The 19,040-nt window shown below is 54.9% G+C and overlaps 1 protein-coding gene across 2 annotated transcripts; it reads right to left on the bottom strand.

Annotated features, from left to right (window-relative positions):
* Positions 1–1,806: 1,806 nt before the first annotated feature.
* On the bottom strand, positions 1,807–18,937 carry LOC122366939 (germinal-center associated nuclear protein-like). 2 transcript variants are annotated; one of them, XM_043339614.1, is made up of 24 exons: positions 18,872–18,937; positions 16,760–18,114; positions 16,245–16,447; positions 15,781–15,962; positions 15,182–15,438; positions 14,560–14,696; positions 14,128–14,297; positions 13,648–13,843; positions 12,230–12,342; positions 11,694–11,919; positions 10,751–11,277; positions 10,353–10,500; positions 9,965–10,071; positions 9,520–9,650; positions 8,645–8,827; positions 7,956–8,173; positions 7,353–7,679; positions 6,862–7,023; positions 6,280–6,480; positions 5,215–5,348; positions 4,622–4,739; positions 4,183–4,309; positions 3,257–3,454; positions 1,807–2,957 (listed from the first exon to the last, which is right to left on the bottom strand). In XM_043339614.1, the coding sequence occupies exons 2-24, from the start codon at positions 18,102–18,104 to the stop codon at positions 2,740–2,742; spliced, it is 5,628 nt and encodes a 1,875-aa protein (XP_043195549.1). In that variant the 5' UTR covers positions 18,105–18,114; positions 18,872–18,937; the 3' UTR covers positions 1,807–2,739. The 2 variants fall into 2 exon arrangements, with proteins under 2 accessions (XP_043195549.1, XP_043195559.1); XM_043339624.1 differs by having other exon boundaries at positions 18,878–18,934.
* Between the last annotated feature and the right edge of the window lie 103 nt (positions 18,938–19,040).

Raw genomic sequence — 19,040 nt, 5'->3', positions numbered from 1 at the left:
GAAGATTCAAGTTCCGATTGACACCACTACATGTACATAGTAAGCGCGAAACGGACAAGGAGGCGGAAAATCGCCCTTGACATTCACTCTAACGTTTATATAAAAGATGTGACCTGAACGGATGATAAAAATTCATGAACGTAAACGGTGACGCCTAAGCGCAATGACGTAGCATGTGCGTAATAAGCTGCTTATTAAAGTCGAGCTTATTAGTCCCCATGTGTCGGCGGGTCGAGCTTTGCACAAATGACGCACGCATTCCACTCTGTCGGGGATTGTGCCGTCTATATTGGTAGTAGGGCAGTGCAAGGCCATGGGCAGTGGCGCACTCAGGGCTTCTTTGGGTGAGGTGACAGCCCGATGAGGTATAACACGCGACAAGCGAATAACACCAGTATAACGCCTTTTGGGGCGACTAACGGAGCGAGCGAGAGGGTGAGCCTTGCACGTGCGAAATTTCGAGGGGGTACCTCCAGCTGACTTGTGCACGGCACCCTACTAACCGGTCTCTAGCGATGTGCCAAATTTGGGCACAATCGGCCCAGCCGTTCTCGAGATCTGGAAGCGGCACCCTGCACGTGCGCACGTGCAAAATGGGTCCCAACTGACTTGTGCACGGCACCCTACTAACCGGTCCCTAACTGTGTACCAAATTTGAGCGCAATCGGTCGAGCCGTTCTCGAGATCTGGAAACGACCCCTGCACGTGCGCACGTGCAGCAGCGCCCCAACTCTGACACATGGATATGCAGTGCCTAGTGGGTGCCTACCTACATGCCAACTTTCAGCGCAATCGGCCAAGTAGTTACCGAGATATTGCAACAATTACAAAACGGACACCTCTTCGTTTTGCACGTGGCACGTGCATAAGGGGTCACCCACATGCATCAGGAATAGTCCAATACTTGGTAGAAGGAATGAAGCTACCCTACAAAAATTACCGCGTGTAAATCGGTCAAGTGGTTGCTGAGATATAAGCCTCGCAAAAGCGTGACCACGGCCGGCCGGCCGGCCGGCCGCTCATACTCAGAAATTTCCGTTAATCTAAGGAAAGACTACGCTCGCTTCGCTCGCTCCGTAATGACATGGCGGCGGCGGGGAGGCGGACGGCAACGCGTGTGTCGCCAGACAGACCAGGCAGAAATGGGACACAGCGTTATCGCGGGCGCGCGTCCCCTAGCCTAAGTCACGTGACCGCGACGGACGTCTTGGCTGCGCAGCGGCCGCGCGCTGGTTCATTGCCCCTAGAGGGCCAAACAGAGGAGTCATGGTACCACAAAATTTTTCGCTCGTATACGATTGGAAAAAGCTCCTAGCTGCGCTAAACGCCGATAGTGACTACCAACTATCGGGTTAGATCCAGAGGCAGGCTCCAGACAGATATTGGTCCGAGAGACCTCCGGTCCGGCCACTCAGCGCACTAGTGTTACTGAGTACCTATACCATAAGAAGCACTTAGTCGTCATCGAGCTGCAAGAGTCTTCAAACCATCACAGGTGACTGCGTTGTTACCTTTTTTACGCCGTGCCAGCCTACCCGGTCGATAAATTCGTACTGATGTCAGTATGTTACACGACTGTTTGTTTGACGTTCCACAAAGACACGCGAGTATCGATCGATCAGCCATCGTAAGCAGCGTTGTATCCATCCGCTACCATTACAAACACGATAAAATACGACAGCGGTTCAAAGTCGTGAAAGTTGAACGGAATTAACACGGAGCTGAAACGACGGCGGGATTCTGGGGAGTCATCCGGTCATGATCCCTGGAAACATGATCAATCGATTCGACAATCGCCCAAACGTATTTTCGTATCAAAACAATTTATTTCGAGAAAAGACGTCCGTTACGGAAAGCATACACAGCGTTGCAGTTTCATTTTCAGAATTCGTTCCATGAATCAGCTAGCATCCAACCCATGAGCGATGTACAAACATGTGTAAAAGTCTTCGAAATTATAGGCATGCTAAGCTTGGTTAACCCATCCTGAATAGTTGACATGTTTGGATACATTCGTCTACCGAAATAACGCACCAATTATTCGAGTTGTGAGCATATTAAGCATCCGGTCACTAATACAGTCCGGCAGTTATACAGCTGCGCGCCGGCAGACCAGCCCACACGGCATGAGACGCGTTTACATAGGGTTTGTTGAAAGCTTATATCTCCGTCCGTGATATTACAAAAGATGCCAATGGTACTTAACAATTTACAAAATGATCCCCTTTAAATATTTGAAGACCACTGCATCGAAATTATCACCAAATAAACGAGCTAGAGCCTCGTCAAAAAATGCTATGTAAACACGATTAATGGTCGCACTGGTCCGGGGCTGCAGATTGCGCTCTCCGGGGCTGCCAGAGGCGCGCTGTGTTGTTCAGTCGTCATATCCGTCACCCTGTCACCGGCGTATCACGCAAACGCTGTGCACGTCCGTGTCAACATCCTGGCACAGCTGCATCACACAACTGTGACACAGACACACGCACCGGCCGTCACGGAACCGGTACCAAGCCGAAAACCGCTGTTACGTCTATTTCAAACATCCTGCGGTTATCTCAGGTGTACCACAGCTCACCACAGCCGGTCACACTTGGCGCTTTAGCTCGGCACTGTATCACTGCAGTCCGATGTGTCGACTTGGCCGCATTCAAAGTAAGGTCTTGGGTAGTTGGGTAGATACCAAAAGCCGGTAGACACATCATAAGCGGTGTCGTCGGCTGTGGCCGCTCGGTGCTGCTACTCTGGCGATCCCACGAGTGCCGGCGGCAGCTCCGTCCCGCCGGCTGCAGCTGCCAGCAGCCGGTCCAGCTGCTCGGTGTGCCGCCGGTCAGCCGACAGCTGCGCCCGCAGCTGGCACAGCTGCCGCTCCAGGCTGGCGCGCCGACCGGTCCGCGGCGGGGTGAGGTGGACCGGAGGAGGCGGGGGCGGCGGCGCCATCGCACCGCTGGCGTCACCTGGGGGAACGGGGAGAAGCGTCAGCACCAGACAGCCCAGCTGTGTTGAATATTTTCATGTAACCACGCATACAGCTACAGACCTTCGAATATCAACAGACAAGGGCCGTACACCAGTAAACGGAGGCTTGCGATGTTTGTGTCCGAATTTTAACACGGAATTACACGCAAAATGTTACCTCATACGTACCGATACAGTCAGTCGGCTTTATACACAAACATCATACAGGCTCCCAATACCCGGCCTATCCCCAGGATCAGCAGGAATAGCGCGCCTGAAGCGCAGTGGCGCCACCTACCCTCGTCCACGAGCTCCCGCAGTCGCTGCTCCCAGTCCAGGGAGACGTTCAGCTCCCGGTCGATGTGGGTGCTGACATCTAGCGTCGGTCGACCGAAGCTGTGTCTCTCGGGTCGCCGCTTCACAGCGGGACTGACATCGACAGAGGTGTCCAGCGAGCGTTTGGCGATGGTCACCGACTCGTCCAGGGTCAGACACTCTGTGGGCGAAAGAAGTGAGAAAAGAAATCGTGTCAAAACTCCAGAGAAGAACGCCCAGTGAGAACGACGTAAAAGTATGATCTTGCTACTCTCAAGCAGCACTGTTGGCCTAATTGTCGCTTTAGGGAGGCTGAACGCATGGCCATTTCGCCAAGCAATGTTGAAGAACAAACTCAGCAAATAAAATACTTTAAAAAGAGCAGTCAACGGTGCTATTCAGTAGCTGAAATTATTCAATTGTCCCGGACCCCACAGGCGTTCCAGCCCAGTCCTGAACCTCTCCACGTACTGTGTGTAGGCGCCGCGGTACAGTTGCGTTTCATGCCTCCAGTTGAGTGAGACCAAAATAGGTGCACTCTGTCCAAGTCAACACTTGCGGTACATACTACATACCTCCGGTGTGTCCAACCAAAGTGTACTCTGTCCACACGTCCGGTACAGCTGCGGTACAGCTGCTGTACATACCTCCGGTGTGGCCGACCGAGGTGTACTCTGTCCCACGTCCGGTACAGACGCGGTACAGCCGCTGCGGTACATACCTCCGGTGTGTCCAACCAAAGTGTACTCTGTCCACACGTCCGGTACAGCTGCGGTACAGCTGCTGTACATACCTCCGGTGTGGCCGACCGAGGTGTACTCTGTCCACACGTCCGGTACAGCAGCGGTACAGCTACGGTACAGCTGCGGTACAGCTGCGGTACAGCTGCGGTACAGCTGCGGTACATACCTCCGGTGTGGCCGACAGAGGTGTACTCTGTCCACACGTCCGGCACACGGAAGTTGTCCAGCTCGTCAGGCAGGTAGTACACCTCCTCTGAGCCGCTGAGTTGGTCCGTGCGCACCTCGATACAGCACTGAAACGGTCCGCAGGGCTAAGGTCAAACCACAGCGGGCGAACATCGCGGAAAGAAAGGGTGGGGTCAGTACACAGCGTCCTTAAGGAGTGTTTACAAATAAACGGTGAAACGGAACAACGATCAGATTCTCCACGCTAGGGTAAGTACGCTTGCAGAAAAGTTGTAGCGCTAAGACAGAGTGATTGGCATTCCTCAGCAAAGTGCCAACGTGCTGCAACCAATGTCGGTTAGCGGAGGTGAACGGAGCGCGACTCGTACCTATACGATGTCAGTCCAGAGGAAGCTGGCCGACAGGGGCTGGTCTCGTACCTGTATGATGTCCGTCCAGGGCAGACTGGCCGAGAGAGGCTGGTCGCCGACGTCTTTATCGAGCGGCCAGGCAGCGCGACGCAGCAGCTGCAGGCGGTCCCGCAGCAGGCTCCGGACCCTGGTGGTAAAGGGAGGAAGGTTAGAGAGACATCATACAGCAGCTGCAGGCGGTCCCGCAGCAGGCTCCGGACCCTGGTGGTGGGGAGAGGGAGAGATCAGAGCGACATCACACAGGCAGCTGCAGTCGGTTCCGCAGTAGGCTCCGGACTCTGGTGGTGGGGAAAGGAAGGTCAGAGGGGGCATGTCACAACTCCGCTCAGCTAGTGCAACTAGGCAGTAGACTCCGTACCCTGCCGGTGGGCACAGCGGGGTTTGTGAGGACACCTTATTACAGCTGTAGCCGGTCCCGACAGCCGGCCGGCCAGCGAGCAACCCCTACCGACCCGTCCATTGTCCACTGTACAGTGTCCCTATACTGACCTGTACAGAGCCGGCGTGCCGTCTGCGTCTCTATACGACAGCCGATAACTCCATGGCCTGCTACTGATCCGTACACTGTTAGTGTACACAAAGTGATGTCCCCTATAACTGACCTGTACAGAGCCGGCGTGCCGTCTCCGGCCCCATCCGATAACCGTCCGACGTACTGCAGCACCTTGGCACAGCACTCTGTCCAGCTCCAGTCGACGTCCACGTCCAGCGGGGGCAGCGAGAGAGCGCTGACCTCCTGGGGGACAAAAGGTCAGGCCACAAGTCAGGCCACAGGTCAGCGGGGGTAGCGAGAGGGCACTGACCTCCTGAGGGACACAGATCAGGTCACAGGTCAGGTGTTCAGCGCGGACAGCGAGAGGGCAGGGGCGTCCTGGGGGCAAAGAACAGGCAAGTGTAATTATGTAGACAGTACTTGTTCAGGGAAGGAAGCCAGTCCAGGGTTCAGACGTCAGATGGCAGGCCACATTATCACACACATATAAATAAAGCAGAGCAGTGATCGCTTTTGTATGTGGATGGCTGTTTTTTCGCTGATTCCCACCCATCCATCCATTCTCGGTCTCACTGCTTCCCTTTCCGTCCAGTGCCGACACTCATCATTAATTTGTGGCAACTTGTAGCTGTTGATACCCGTGCGTCAGCGCATGAAATATACCTTCGCCCCCGGTCATTTATTCACCCACTGCTCTATTCGGCGCTCCATTCATTAGGGGTGTTTTGACAACGGATTCTCGCGGTGTTCATTCATTCATTCGCCCGTTCCATTCACCATTCATGCAATCGATATTCCTTCCGTCTAGCCCTTGGCCGACGTCATACGGTCAATCATTCATTCTCGGAACTCGCACGTTAATAATCCGCGACGACGGCTATAACTGACCACATCCATGAGGAAGAGCATAAGTTTATCCGTCATCCATTCGCCGACAAGTCATGAAAATGCTACTACCCAGCCAATCACAGAAGTCCCAATTCCAGCTTTACCGTTCCATCCACCTCAGTTCCACTGCTTTTTGATCTAGCAGTCCCCCCCCCCCCCTGATAACCCCATCGCCCGGTCTAGCAAGCCCTCTAATATCCTTCCAACTAGTCCAGCGAACCTTAACTACTCTCCAGTCCAGTAGGACCATCTGATGCCCCCCCCCCCACTCCGCGGTCCAGCTCACCTGCTGGATCCGCAGCAGCCGCTCGGGCCGGTTCCAGCCGGGTGGCGGCAGGGCCGACTCGGGCCGCTGTGTGCCGACCCGGTCGGTCAGCTCCACCAGCTCGGCCGGAGGCCAGGAGAGGTCCGGCAGCGAGCCGCTGCTGAGCACCGCAGACAGGTGGCGAACGGCCGCGTTATACAGAGAGACGGCCGCCACCGGACTCTGAAACACGGTATAACACAGCGGTTTTCAGCGCTACGGCGGCCAGCGGACTCTGAAACTGGGGGACAGCAGAGCTTTGATATAGAGCACTACGGCAGCCACCGGGCTGTGGAACACGGCGGTTCTGACGTGTCAGATTGTATTTTACTCGAGGTCTCGGGACCTGTCCCTGCAAACACTCGTGCCTTCCGCCTTGCATAGTGTGGCGTACCAAATTACGTAAGAAAAACTTTTATCCAAATCATTAATATCACTCCGAATTCGATGTTATGATTTGCGTATTTTAGGAGACACCTGAGACACAACGCGGTCAGGCAGCGAGAGATCATGGCGGTATACCACGCCATCCCGCAGTGGCTTCCCCCACCGACCATGACTGACCTGTTCCACGCGCTTCTTGTTCCGCCGCGCCTGCAGGTCCGTATAGAGCCGCCGGGTCACCTGAACACCGAGGAAGTCCTGCGCCAGGTGACGCAGCCGGGCGGCCCGCAGCGGGGGCGGGGTAGGACGGTGTTCAAACAGCCACTCCAGCGCCGACACCAGCTGTGAGCAGAACGGGATGGGCGGAGGGTATACAGGTCAGGACGAATGGTAGCACCGGAGTTGGCGGACGGGTACCTTTTGGAAACAAAACCGTCACCCAAAACAAAGGATTTATATCACCGTGAAATTAGATATGACCAGCTGATCATGTCACAAACTATCTCATTTCAACTATCAAGTACCGAGTAGCAAGCGAAACAAAAGGCACAAGCGGTAAGCTAGAGCGACGGCACGCCGGAAAACGGGACTCAGTCACCAGTTCCGTAATTTCCCATGGCAGCTGATACAGCCTCTGTGGAGCCTATCTCCCTCATGCCTCGTCCACTAACCGTCTCTCCGCTCTGCACCCCGTCGCCGGGCAGCAGCTCGAACAGCCGGTAGGTGGTGACGGCGCCGGCCGCCAGCCGCTCGGGCAGCCGCAGCTGCGCCAGCGCCGCCCGCTGACCTCCCGCTTCCACCAGCACGGCCAGCGGCAGCAGCGGCTCGCGCGGCAGCTGGTCCAGCAGCTGGTGCAGCCGGCCGGCCGACTCGGGCCCCGAGTAGGCCAGCAGGAGTCCGGCGGCGCCGACCGCCTCTGCCGGCCGGCCCTCCAGCTGCCGGACACAGACGGAGAGCCGGCCGCCGCCCGGGAGCCGCACAGACTCCCGCTGCAGAACCTGGAGACGGGGACCGGGCAGGTACGTGCGGGGGAGCTCAGACTGCTGTGTAATAAGAAACACCGTAGCAATTGATAAAAACGGTAAGCAACTATGTGAACGACACAAAACCCAGTCGTGCTCGCTCAGCCCTCATCATCCCAGCTGACAAGCCTGTTAATGTCATAAGGTTTCCCTCTGTTACGGGTTACTAAGCCACATTCGTAAGATAGTCTCAAATAAAAGTCCACTACTAAGGGCAGCGGAACTAGTTATCCCCTCTCCCAGCGTACTCACGCCGTCAGGCAGCTCCACCGTCCGTCCTCCATCAGTGTCCAGTTTCCCTAGCAGCCACTGTGTGAGCGGACACCCGACCGGCGCGGGCACGGCCAGTTTCCACAGCAGGTGGCCGCCGGAGGGGACGGCTGCACGGCCAGAACGGGAGAGCACAGCGGCCACGCTCACCGGCTGGGTGGAGAGACGGTCGTGCAGCAGCAGACTGCACAGACTGCCGTCTGACGGAGACAGATTGGGTGGAGTGAGTCAACGACAAACTCAGATACGGATAGACTGCATGGATACCAGTACAATTTTCGAAAACAATTACGTGTGATCGATAGAAAAAAACGACTGAAAGATTTCAAAACGATTCCATGAATCATCTCGCAAAGGTGGAAGTTGACGGATTACTTATCTGTCTAGATGTCATTGTCGACATGCTGGGAGCAAGGGCCGGCGGGGGTGATAACTAATGTCTAGAGGTGAGCGAGTGAAAGGGTCAGGGACAGTAGATACTCCAGAGATCCCGCCCAGAGATCGGCGGGAGGGGAGCAGGGATCGGTGGGGCGATGGTTTACCTACCCAGTACCCAGAAGTCGGCGGGAGGAGGGTTTAGGTAGGTAGGTAGGTACGCTAATTCACCTGCCCAGAGGTCGGCGGGCGGAGAGTGGGAGCAGGGGCCGGCAGGGGCAATAATCTACTCGTACCTGTCCAGAGGTCGGCGGGCGGGTGCGGCGGCTCCTTCGGCCCGCCCAGCAGTCGCAGTGCAGTCGCTGCGTCGTGCAGCGGGCGTCCAGCAGGGAACAGACGCTGCTCGGCCCGGAGACGACGGCCGTCCTCTGCCGCCCGCCGCCAGCGGCCCAGCATACGGCGCAGGGTCAGGCGGTGACCTGGGGAGGTCATATAAGGTCACACTTTGACCTGACCACGCTGGCAGCGGCCCAGCATACGGCGGAGGGCCAGACGGTGACCTGGGGAGGTCAAATGAGGTCACACTCTGACCTGATATAACAGCCAGCGGCCCAGCATACGGCGCAGGGTTAGACGGTGACCTAGGGAGGTCAAATGAGGTCACACTCTGACCTGATATAACAGCCAGCGACCCAGCATACGGCGCAGGGTCAGACGGTGACCTGGGAGGTCATATGAAGTCAGATAAGGTCGCACTTTGACCTGACCCCGCCGCCAGCGGCCCAGCATTCGGCGCAGGGTCAGTCGATGACCTGGGAGGTCACACGAGGTCACACTCAGATCTGACCTTGCCGCCAGCGGCCCACCATTCGGCACTGGGTTAGATGGTGACCTGAGGAGGCCAAACAAGTCAGATAAGGTCACACTCTGACCTAACCCCACCGCTAGCGGCCCACCGGCATCCCGCACAAGGTCAGTCGGTGACCTGAGGAGGTCACATGAGGTCAGATTCGGATCTGACCTTGCCGCCAGGCTGCGGCTCACCATTCGGCGCTGGGGCAAACGATGACCGAGGGAGTCATGACAGAATCCAGCACCTGTTTTCCTGTCAGTCCAATCCGTCCAGACTCAGTCACTCTTCTAGCACCTGTACCAGGCAACACCCACTCACCGATCTCTGTGAGTGTCTGGATGAGTGCCTGTCTCTGGCGGCGGCACTCGGCCAGGACCTCCTCCGCGGTGCGGCGTGCCAGCCCGTCGGCCCCCTCCGTCCAAAGTCGCAGGTGTATCGCGGCTACCGCACTGTCAGACATGAAAAGTAAGTGAGTTTCGATGGGTGGCTTCGGTCAATGGATCTATGAATTGCGATACCTCCTGAATGTCCGATTAATATCTCAAGAATATCTCAAGGATAAGGATACTGCAAGGATTATGACCACAATGCATTATTTCTAATGTCAGCGTAGGTCCAGTCGAGTCAGTAATGCTGCCGTCATGTAGTGAAAGAACGAAAATCATTACTTTGGATTTTCTAACAGCAAGAAATGCCCTCCTATCAAACAAACCTACATAACCGTACGCCGCTTCCATGCCACACACTGAGAGGCCGGCCTCACCTGTGTTTGGCCTGCACGGTCAGCATCTCCTGTTCGGCAATATCGGCCGTCTCGTCCAGACACACCTCGGCAATCAGCGTCTCGGTGAGCACGGAGCTGAGACGGTCCTGCCGGGGGAGGGAGTACGCTGTCAGCAAAGCACGGCGACGGGAACGGATAGTCAGGTGGCTATGAGGATACATACTACTGAAATCGACGGGCTTTAGAGCTGACAATTGAAAATTCAACGCTGAAGCCAAGTCCCAACAAGCATTCAGGACTGCACACTTTGATGATTCATTCAGTCCCACACCATGGCGACCAGTGCCCGATCAGGCTAACTAATAAATCGGTCACTAATTCCGACCTCCCTCCTACCAGCTGTACGGACGACCACTTCTCCTCTCACCTTCATCTCCTGATCTCTCCTGGCTCGCTCCTGCTCCTGTATCTCTCTGGCGCGCCGCTCCTCGGCCTCCCGTCTCCTCTGTTCCTGGAGCTGCTTCTGCTCCTCCTGGAGTCGACGCGCCTCCACTAGCTCCGACTGGCTCACGCTCCTATACAGATAAGACACAGATCGTCAGACCCCTCGCATCCAAGGCAGGAAGATGTAGGTAACAGTGTCAAACAGAAAATGGACATCAACTATTCAGTCTGCAGTGCAAAATATGGACACTTTAACGGCATCATAGACCACAAAAATTTCACAATGATTAATGATATAAACAGCATCGAATCACTGCTACAAAAACATACAGTGAATCGCCCTTCTCCAGTCACCAGCCCTCCCTCCTACAGATCACTCACCTGACCATCTCCTTGACCACCTCGTCCACGGTCGCCTGGAAGAGCTGAGCGCACAGCTGGCGTGCCGCGGCCGCGGCCGCCAGCAGCTGCTCCGCCTGGCGGCGGGTCTCCTCAGTCACCACCTCAGTCACCAGCAGGCCGGCCGCCGCCTCGGCCGCCCGCTCGCCATCGTCAGCCGGCGGCGGAGCGACCTCCGCGGCCAGCTCGACCCCGCCCTGGTCCTGCGCGTCCCACGCCGTGCGGCGCAGCACGCCATGTGCGTCGAAACTGTCGTGCGGGCGGTAGGAGGGTAGGGGATCGGCCGGCAGCGGGCCGCCCTGGATCGCCTGGCCGATGCTCAACTCTCGTTTGGCGTCGATGAGCGTCGGACACTTGCGCAGCTCGGGCGGTGTGTCGGGCACCTGGAACTGCACTCGCTCGAGGAACGCGGTGCCCTCCTCGGACTCGATCCCGTGCTGGCGTAGCGCGGAGGCACACTCCTGCTCGCTCTCAAAACCGAGCATCTCCTGCAGCTGTGTCAGTGGAAACTGCCGACAGACGAACGCACGGACGAGTGTGAGTGCTGGCATACGATCGGAAGAGCAACAAATAACAGGAAGGGTATCACATTTGGACAGACGACTGGGTGAGGACTGACATACAGATAGACTGAGTGCGACTATGCTATGCTTTTGTTGAGGGATGCTGACATCTTGGTCATGGCTATTGAATGAGATCGAAAATCGAGAGTAATAACACATCATAGGCGGGTCCATCGCCTCCTTCGGACTTCCCATCCACGATCACCAGCATTAAACCAGCTGCTGTCGGCATATCAGACAATTCACCCACTCGACTTGCCCACCAACAGCTATCCCACCGGCAGCCTCCCTGACACCGGCCGGGCGCGTCCAAACTGGAATCGAAACTCCCTACCCTCTCCGTACCCTCCCCAGCATCTTACCTCAACGACCGCCTTAGCCGGGCAGTAGGTGCGCGTGATGACGTCCAGGGCGCGCGTGCGGACCTGGTTGAAATAGCGCTGCAACAGGCACGAGGCCAAGTAGCCGGCGCGGCGCACCAGCTTGAAGAAGCGCACGTAGTTGTTTGAGGAGAGCGCCACGTACAGTCGGAGCGCCGCCTGCACCTCGGGCGACTCACGGACCTCGTCACTGTACGTCTGCGCCTCCCTGCAGGGCAGCGGTAGGGCAGAGAACGCGGTTATCGCAAAAAGGTGCTAATCACTGAACTGAAATAATAACATCCAACGTGTAGAGGTCAAGTAGCATGGTCATGTCCAGATCTCTATGCCTCCTTGAGAAAATATATATGAATCTGTCTCCATCTATATTCTACATCCATCTCTATCTCGTTGACGACTGAGCGAGAGGATAATCCTGATCGCTGATGATGTCTTCCTTGTGATGGTGAGCGGCGAGCGGGTTGATGCCCCACCTGATCATGTTCCCCTGGTCGGGGCTAAACGAGCTGCTGTCCTACCTGAGGGTGTCTCCCTGGTTGAGGTTGAGCAGGATGTCGTAGGCTCGAAACTCGGCCTCTCGCTCACACCGGACCCCTTTCAGGGACAGGTCGTGGTACATGTGCTTCAGAGTCTGAAACATACGAACAGATCAATGGACACCGCTGCTCATTCATGTAAATCAGTAAAACAAACAAACTCGGTCTCAAGCAGCAATGTTGTAAATGGAAGCCTGTGGACACTGAATATACAAGACTAGGGAACCTAAAGTCTACACAATTATGATTCAAATACCAGCAATAAAGATATGAAACATCAGAGAACAAATTAACCTACTTTAACCCTCGCCCTGGCAGGGCATTTTTCATAACACGGCCTGGCAGGGGGGGGGGGTCGATGCGACCCCCCCTCGCGATTGGCTCCTATGGCACCTAGAAACACCAAATTTGGTAGGTAGGTGGGCCCCCTGGAGTTCTCGCCCCTGTGCAAATTTGGTTGCTCTAGGTCAATATTTAGGGGGGTTTTTGGGGGTATAAATGTAAAAATTTCGCTAAAAACAGGTCAAAAGTTTTTCGCTTATAACTTTTGATCTAATTAAGATAGAGCAAAAAGAAAAGCACCAGTGAACTCAGCACGTCAAGGCGCGTCGAATGATATACTTTTTAGCATGCTTAAGTGTACCTAAAGTTTTTCTTAAATTTTAAGTAAACTTAAATTAATAAATTAAGTTCAAGTTAACCAAATTGCATCATATCGCATATCATTCGATTCGGCTGATCACCAGGAACACAATGATACCATTTTTTAAGCTCTAGCGTCATTATGTGCCAAGTTATTGGCAAAAACGTCATTTGACCTCATTTGACCTCATTTGACCTGACCCATGGATAAGTACACCAAACAAAGAAGCACCAAGTGACCTGCTGTTAAGTACCGTGGTTTCAAAGCACAAAAGTGATAGAACGAAGCGGATATCTCCAGTATTTTCCGAATTTAGTATTTTCCCATAGGCTTAACATTACGACGTAGTGACCTCTAACTGACCTCAGGTCAGTGACCTCAAAAAAGCCGGACTATATGTTATACAACTCGGTGAACTTAGCACATCCTGGAAGTTTGAAGGAAATCAGTCGAAAACTGTGAGTTGGACAGGTGCAAAAAGAAAATTGAAATTTGACCGTGACCTTGTACCGGTTTTTCTGACCTGGTGACCTGACCCAAGGTCACCCGGACCTGAAATTTTCAGGTCATATGTAAAAAGGTTGCCCCATAGGCTGTGCCAAATTTGGCGGCGCTGCGTGCCGCCGTTTTTACGCTATCTTCGAAAAACCTTAGGGGGGGTCGCATCGACCCCCCCCCCTGCCAGGGCGAGGGTTAAAAGGTGATCAGAGCAGTCCCGTGAGACCCCAACCCGGCCACGTCCAGCTAACCGTCGCACCTGCAGACACTTGGTGAGATTCTCGTTGTTAATCTTCTGATCGAACATATCACGAGAGAGCTCGCAGAGCGCGGCGGCGCAGTGCACGTGGAAGCGGGCGCACTTTTCCACCAGTCCGACCGAGACCTGATCGGTCAACTGCTGCTGGGTGATGTCCTTTCGGATGCCACGCGTACGATCCCAGATGAAATGGAACCTGTTCAAAGACAGGGGAGATTGTCGCGGATGAGTACACCGCAATGAGTTCGCAGTGGCAATAAAAAGATGAACAAGATAGAATAGGTGAGAAATGAACACAGTCGAATAGGTCTATATTCCGTATCGAAAATAAAACAGCGTGCCCGACACCGACACCCAAAATGAATAAATAAGTTGCTCCAGATTGGTAGTGGAAATAAGAGATGAATTCATCACTCATGCATCTATACACACACCAACAACCAGCCTAGTGCCCCGCCCGTCTCGCTCGCCCGCTCTCACCAGTCGCCGGTGTCCCTCGTCTCGGCGTCGGTCACGTGTGTCACCAGGTAATCCATGGTGCGCAGCAGGGCGGCCGGCGTGCGTAGCTCGTGCGGCAGCGGCTCCTCCTGGTCAGCGGAGCTGCGAGAGTACTGCTTCACCGCCAGACGGTGGTCCATCTCGAAACCGCCCTGCAAGTGAAAGCAGTACGTAATTCGCTAAATGCACGTAGAACGCAGCATAAGAGCAACACCATTTATACGCTTTGAAAACGCAATGAATATCATCTCTTTGCAACACAGATCGAAGAAAGAACTTTTTGTTCGGTTCTACTCTGGACATAACATATCTGCAAATCATTTAATAGAAGTTGCAGCGAGGCAGTTTTGTGACACAAAACACAACCACCTTTGTTTGGACGTCAAGACTATGCAGTGTGCATTGTGGACTGACCTGCCTGTCTCGGTCCCGCTCGTACTGGCCGCTGATCTGATGTTTCTCCTCTCGCATGTATCGCTCCTTCTCAGGACACATGTCGGGGCAGGTACCGACCAAAGGGCCGGAGCGAGCCGGACCCTCGCGACGCAGCGCTGTCGGCCGGAGACACACAACAGGTCACAAACACGACGTACTAGCAATCGGTCCGGCCCATTTGTGGCCCAAACAGAATGTGGTTCGGGAGTGGAAGGTTATCACCGTCTACATGGCTAGTTTAACAGACTAGGCAAGCATAGAACACTGTCTCGCTGGACTAGAAAATTTATCCACAAGTCTGAAATGAGCAGTTAGTGAATCCTGGTATGTCTCCTGTGCTTATCAGCGATTACCTTCAGGACCACTTCCCCAAACTACCATGCCCTTCATCATCCACAAACACCGACTGCCCTCAATATCTCCACTTCTTTTCCATTATCCAGATTCTCCCCTCTTTCTTACTGCACCGCCAATCTCAACCTCTCCCCGACTGATCTTCACTCTTTCGTCCTCCTACCGACTGCACAGCCCTTACTGACCTGACCTCAATCCTCTCTACCTACTTAGCCTATACTCCCTTCCCTTTACCCTCCCCACTGACCTGCCCGCTGCAGTTTATCCCTGGCGTCCAGCACCCTGAAGCGGTCACTGGCCGAGGCCGCCGGCTGTCGCAGCACCGCCCGCAGTTCGGACACGTTCACAGCCGCCACGGGCGCTGCCGCCGCCGCCGGGACTGCAGAAGGCGCCGGAACGGTGGCCGTGGCGGCGGCAGGGGCACGGCGGGCCTTGGGCTCCGGCGGCGCCTCAGGACGGCGGGGTTTGGGTTCCGACGGCAGCTCGGCACGACGAGGCGGGTCTCTGGTGGTACATGGAGTAACAAACGTTAGCGAGGAAGTGCCACATAATGAGGGAGGTAAAATAGTAACGAGCTACAGCAACAGCTTGGTAGTTCGAAACGACTGCACTTTCTATGGCTGGTGATGGTCAGATTAGTATTCTTCTTCCCAGTTACGTCACCCAGTCTTGTATTTCTGGTAGCGATTAGAGCTCGCTAGCCATGTGCCTAATACAAATTGTCATGTGCCTTGCCTACCAGGCACTTAAACACCCTCAGACACTCCAATCCCGACATTGTTTCAGACTATCACCAGCTCTTCCCTCAACGACTTCAATGGGTTCAGCAGGCGCCCGGCGACTCACCGAGTGTCGCCAGTGCCGGCCATGTTCCGCAGCTCGTCCGAGACGTCATCGTCGAGCGGCGGCAGCGGGCGGCGCGCCGGCTCGGCCGCCGCGCTCTTCACCGGCCGCCGGAAATAGAGGCTCATCGGCGGCAGCTTCGGGTGGACCCGCGCGCCGCGCCTCTTGGCGGCGTCGGCGGCCGCCTGTGGGTGTGATGGCCGGTCAGGAAGCGAGTCAGAGGTCACGGTAAATGCGGGCCGTGGCGGCAGGTCAGACAGCGGATCGCAGTCCAAATGTCACGGGCCACGGGTACACGTCAATGGCGACGGGGAAGCGAGAGGTTTTAAAAGCTTTACGCAATCGGAGACTTCCAGTCGCCGGTTTTAATTCAGTTCGAATGTTTTGAAGAAACTGATTGACGACGTTACATTCCACGTGTACCTAATTTCCAATTAGGTATCGTTACTCGACGCCGTAGGACTCACATGGTCGGCAAAATGAATGGATGCCGTGTTCTTGGCCTTGTTGCAGGTAACTTTGACGACCTGGCCGAACTTTGAGAAGTGTCTGGTGAGGATGGTTCGGTCGTTGTTCCCCTCGGGCACGTCGGTGCAGAGCAGTGAGGTCACCTGCTGCAGCTCCTCGGCAGAGCTGAGACGCTGCACGCGCGGGCCCGCCGGACCGGTCACTGCCGGAGGGAAGGGGTTAACGCGTGTTATGTCCACGCCGTGCGATTTGAAGCTACCACTGGGCTCTAAGCATCTAGAAGTATAGCAACTGGTACTTTTTCCATGCAACACAGGTAGCATTGGAATTAAACGTTGGTAAAATAGGTATTTTAACACTCAACCAGTGAAAAACGCCGTTAAACAAGCTATATGTCCACTGAAGCTCGGAAGAGGTGGCAAATTACGTGACGTGTCCTGGCATAAAAACACTAAACCTTAGCACAACACACATCAATGGTGTAGAGATTAGCACGCCTCGCCATTTGCCTCACCTGGCGACTTGTCGACAGTGCGGACCTCAGGCGGTTTGCCGAACAGTCCGGTGCGGGCCAGCGAGCGCCGGCTGGCCTCGGTCAGGCTGGTGGCCGGACGGCGCTTACTGGTCGGCGCCGGGCCATCCGGCTGGGTGAACACTGAGCGCAGCCGGCCGGAGGAGGACGCAGCGGCCGGCTCCGACCTGCCCTCCTTCCCGAACAGAGCGGGAGCAGAGCCCGCCGACCCGCCCTCCGCCGCCTTCCCGAACAGGCCGGGTGCTCCCGCGCCCGCCGAGTCCACGCCGCTGGCGGTCTTCCCGAAAAGGCCAGGTGCAGCTCCGGCGGGCCGCGAGGACGGCGGCGCGGCGGCATCCGTTTCATCCGTGTCCGCTGACGGCGTCCGCTTTGGTTTGCCAAATAGACCCGTGGTTTCACTCGAGGTCTTTCCAAACAGCGGTGCAGCAGGCGGGGCATCCACACCAGAGGCTGACGTTGTCTTTTGTTTGCCAAACAGACCAGTACCATCAGCAGCTTTACCAAATAGTGAGGCACCTGCAGCAGATGACGAGCCAGCAGATCCTGCACCTCCAGGGGCCTTTCCAAACAGTGAGGGACCATCTGCAGTAGCAGCACCGTCAGGCGCCTTCCCAAACAGCGAGCCACCAGCAGGATCTGCACCACCAGCACCCTTCCCAAACAGAGAGGTGCCTGCAGAGGCCACTGAGCTGGCACTGTCAGTGCCGCCAGCTCCAAACAGGCTGCGTATTGTCGAACCAGCCTGATCAGCAAATGTGGAGGCTGCCACTGAGTGTGCAGCTCCTGAAGAGGGCTTGGCTTCAGTTGAAGACTTTCTTGTCCCCAGAGTGGCACCAAACACTGGTGCAGTTGGCTGGAACCCAGCTGAACCTGGGCCTGCAGCTGAACCAAAAGTAGTGCCAGCTGATAGACTGAATGCTGGGGCAGCAGTACTGGGTGGCTGACCAAAGGCTGCCCCAGAAGATTCTGACTGTCCAAACACAGATGAGCTTGAAGGTGGCTGATTTTGACTTCCAAATGTTGGCATGCTTGTAGGTGCTCCTGCACTGGGAGTAGGTTGCTGGCCAAATGGATTGGATCCAATGCTCTGGCTGTTCCCAAACACTGCACCACCCGGTGCTGGGGTGGAGCCAGCTGGTGCACCCCAGCCAGCAGTGGTAGGGGTGTGGCCAAATAGCGCGCTGGGCTGGCCAAAAGTTCCGGGAGCACCTGTGGCCTGGCCAAACACTGCATTGGCTGATGCAGGTGGCTGCTCACTGCCTGTAGTTGAGCTGGGAGGCTTCGGAAAGGGGTAGGGTGGCGGGTTGCCACCACCTCCCCCAAACATGATCCAATATCTAAAGGAAAAAGATGCCTGTTAATGATCACACCAACAGTACCTACCTAAGGAATCAAAAAGGGGAACCCCAACACATTTCAATTTTACTGATAAATTCAGCTTCGTTCAGCCAAGCTTTGCAAAATGAAGCTTTGGCAGACACTCAACAATGTTTTACTTTATGGGTCTGTTCCAGCGCCTCCAGAAACCTCCAGAAAGCTCCAGAAAGCTCTAGAATCCTCCAGAGAGCGTTCCAGCGCCTCCAGAAAGCTCCAGAAAGCTCTCGCCAAAGCTCCAGAAACCTCCAGTAGCCTCCAGAGAGTTGGGAGGTCCAAATTTCTCTGGAGGCTCTGGTCTACAATTATGGCGCACATGTGACAATCACGAATGTAAACAAAGGACTTTCGACTGATTATTTTACAACTTGAATGTAAAGAAAATTACATTGCTATAATTTTGTTTATCTTTCTTAATAAAACTGAAAACAAATTTTGCATTTCAAGAGAGAACAATCGACCTTCTTTTGGTATCTGTGATGCCAATCTCCAGAAATCTCCAGATTGCGTTCCAGCGCCTCCAGTGAAACCTCTGGTAGAGCCTCCAGTCAAGAATTTCTACTGGAGGCGCTGGAACAGGCCCTATGATTAATAAATACAATCCAAATCAGCATTGTCATGCTTTATTGATGGGCATGCCCTTGCAGATCTTATTTCAATTTTGGATTGCTTTATAAGGAAGATATGAGCAATCAATCATCTGTCTTTTACTGAGGTTACCTCCACCTTTTTCTTGTTGATTGGCGTTTCAAAAATTATTTCCCAGGTTGCGGCTTGAAATATATAGGCAAAATTATATTCCACATATATTATTTACAGACATCAAGCCTCATGTAAATGATGTGTGTATGGTGCATAGAAACCATCAATGTAAGCCAATTACGTCACA

Source organism: Amphibalanus amphitrite, unplaced genomic scaffold (assembly GCF_019059575.1).
Source record: "Amphibalanus amphitrite isolate SeventyFive unplaced genomic scaffold, NRLGWU_Aamphi_draft 000030F_arrow, whole genome shotgun sequence".
Taxonomy (NCBI): Eukaryota; Metazoa; Arthropoda; class Thecostraca; order Balanomorpha; family Balanidae; genus Amphibalanus; species Amphibalanus amphitrite.
Note: the sequence above shows the minus strand (reverse complement) of the source record. Positions and strands in the feature narration are given on the sequence as shown.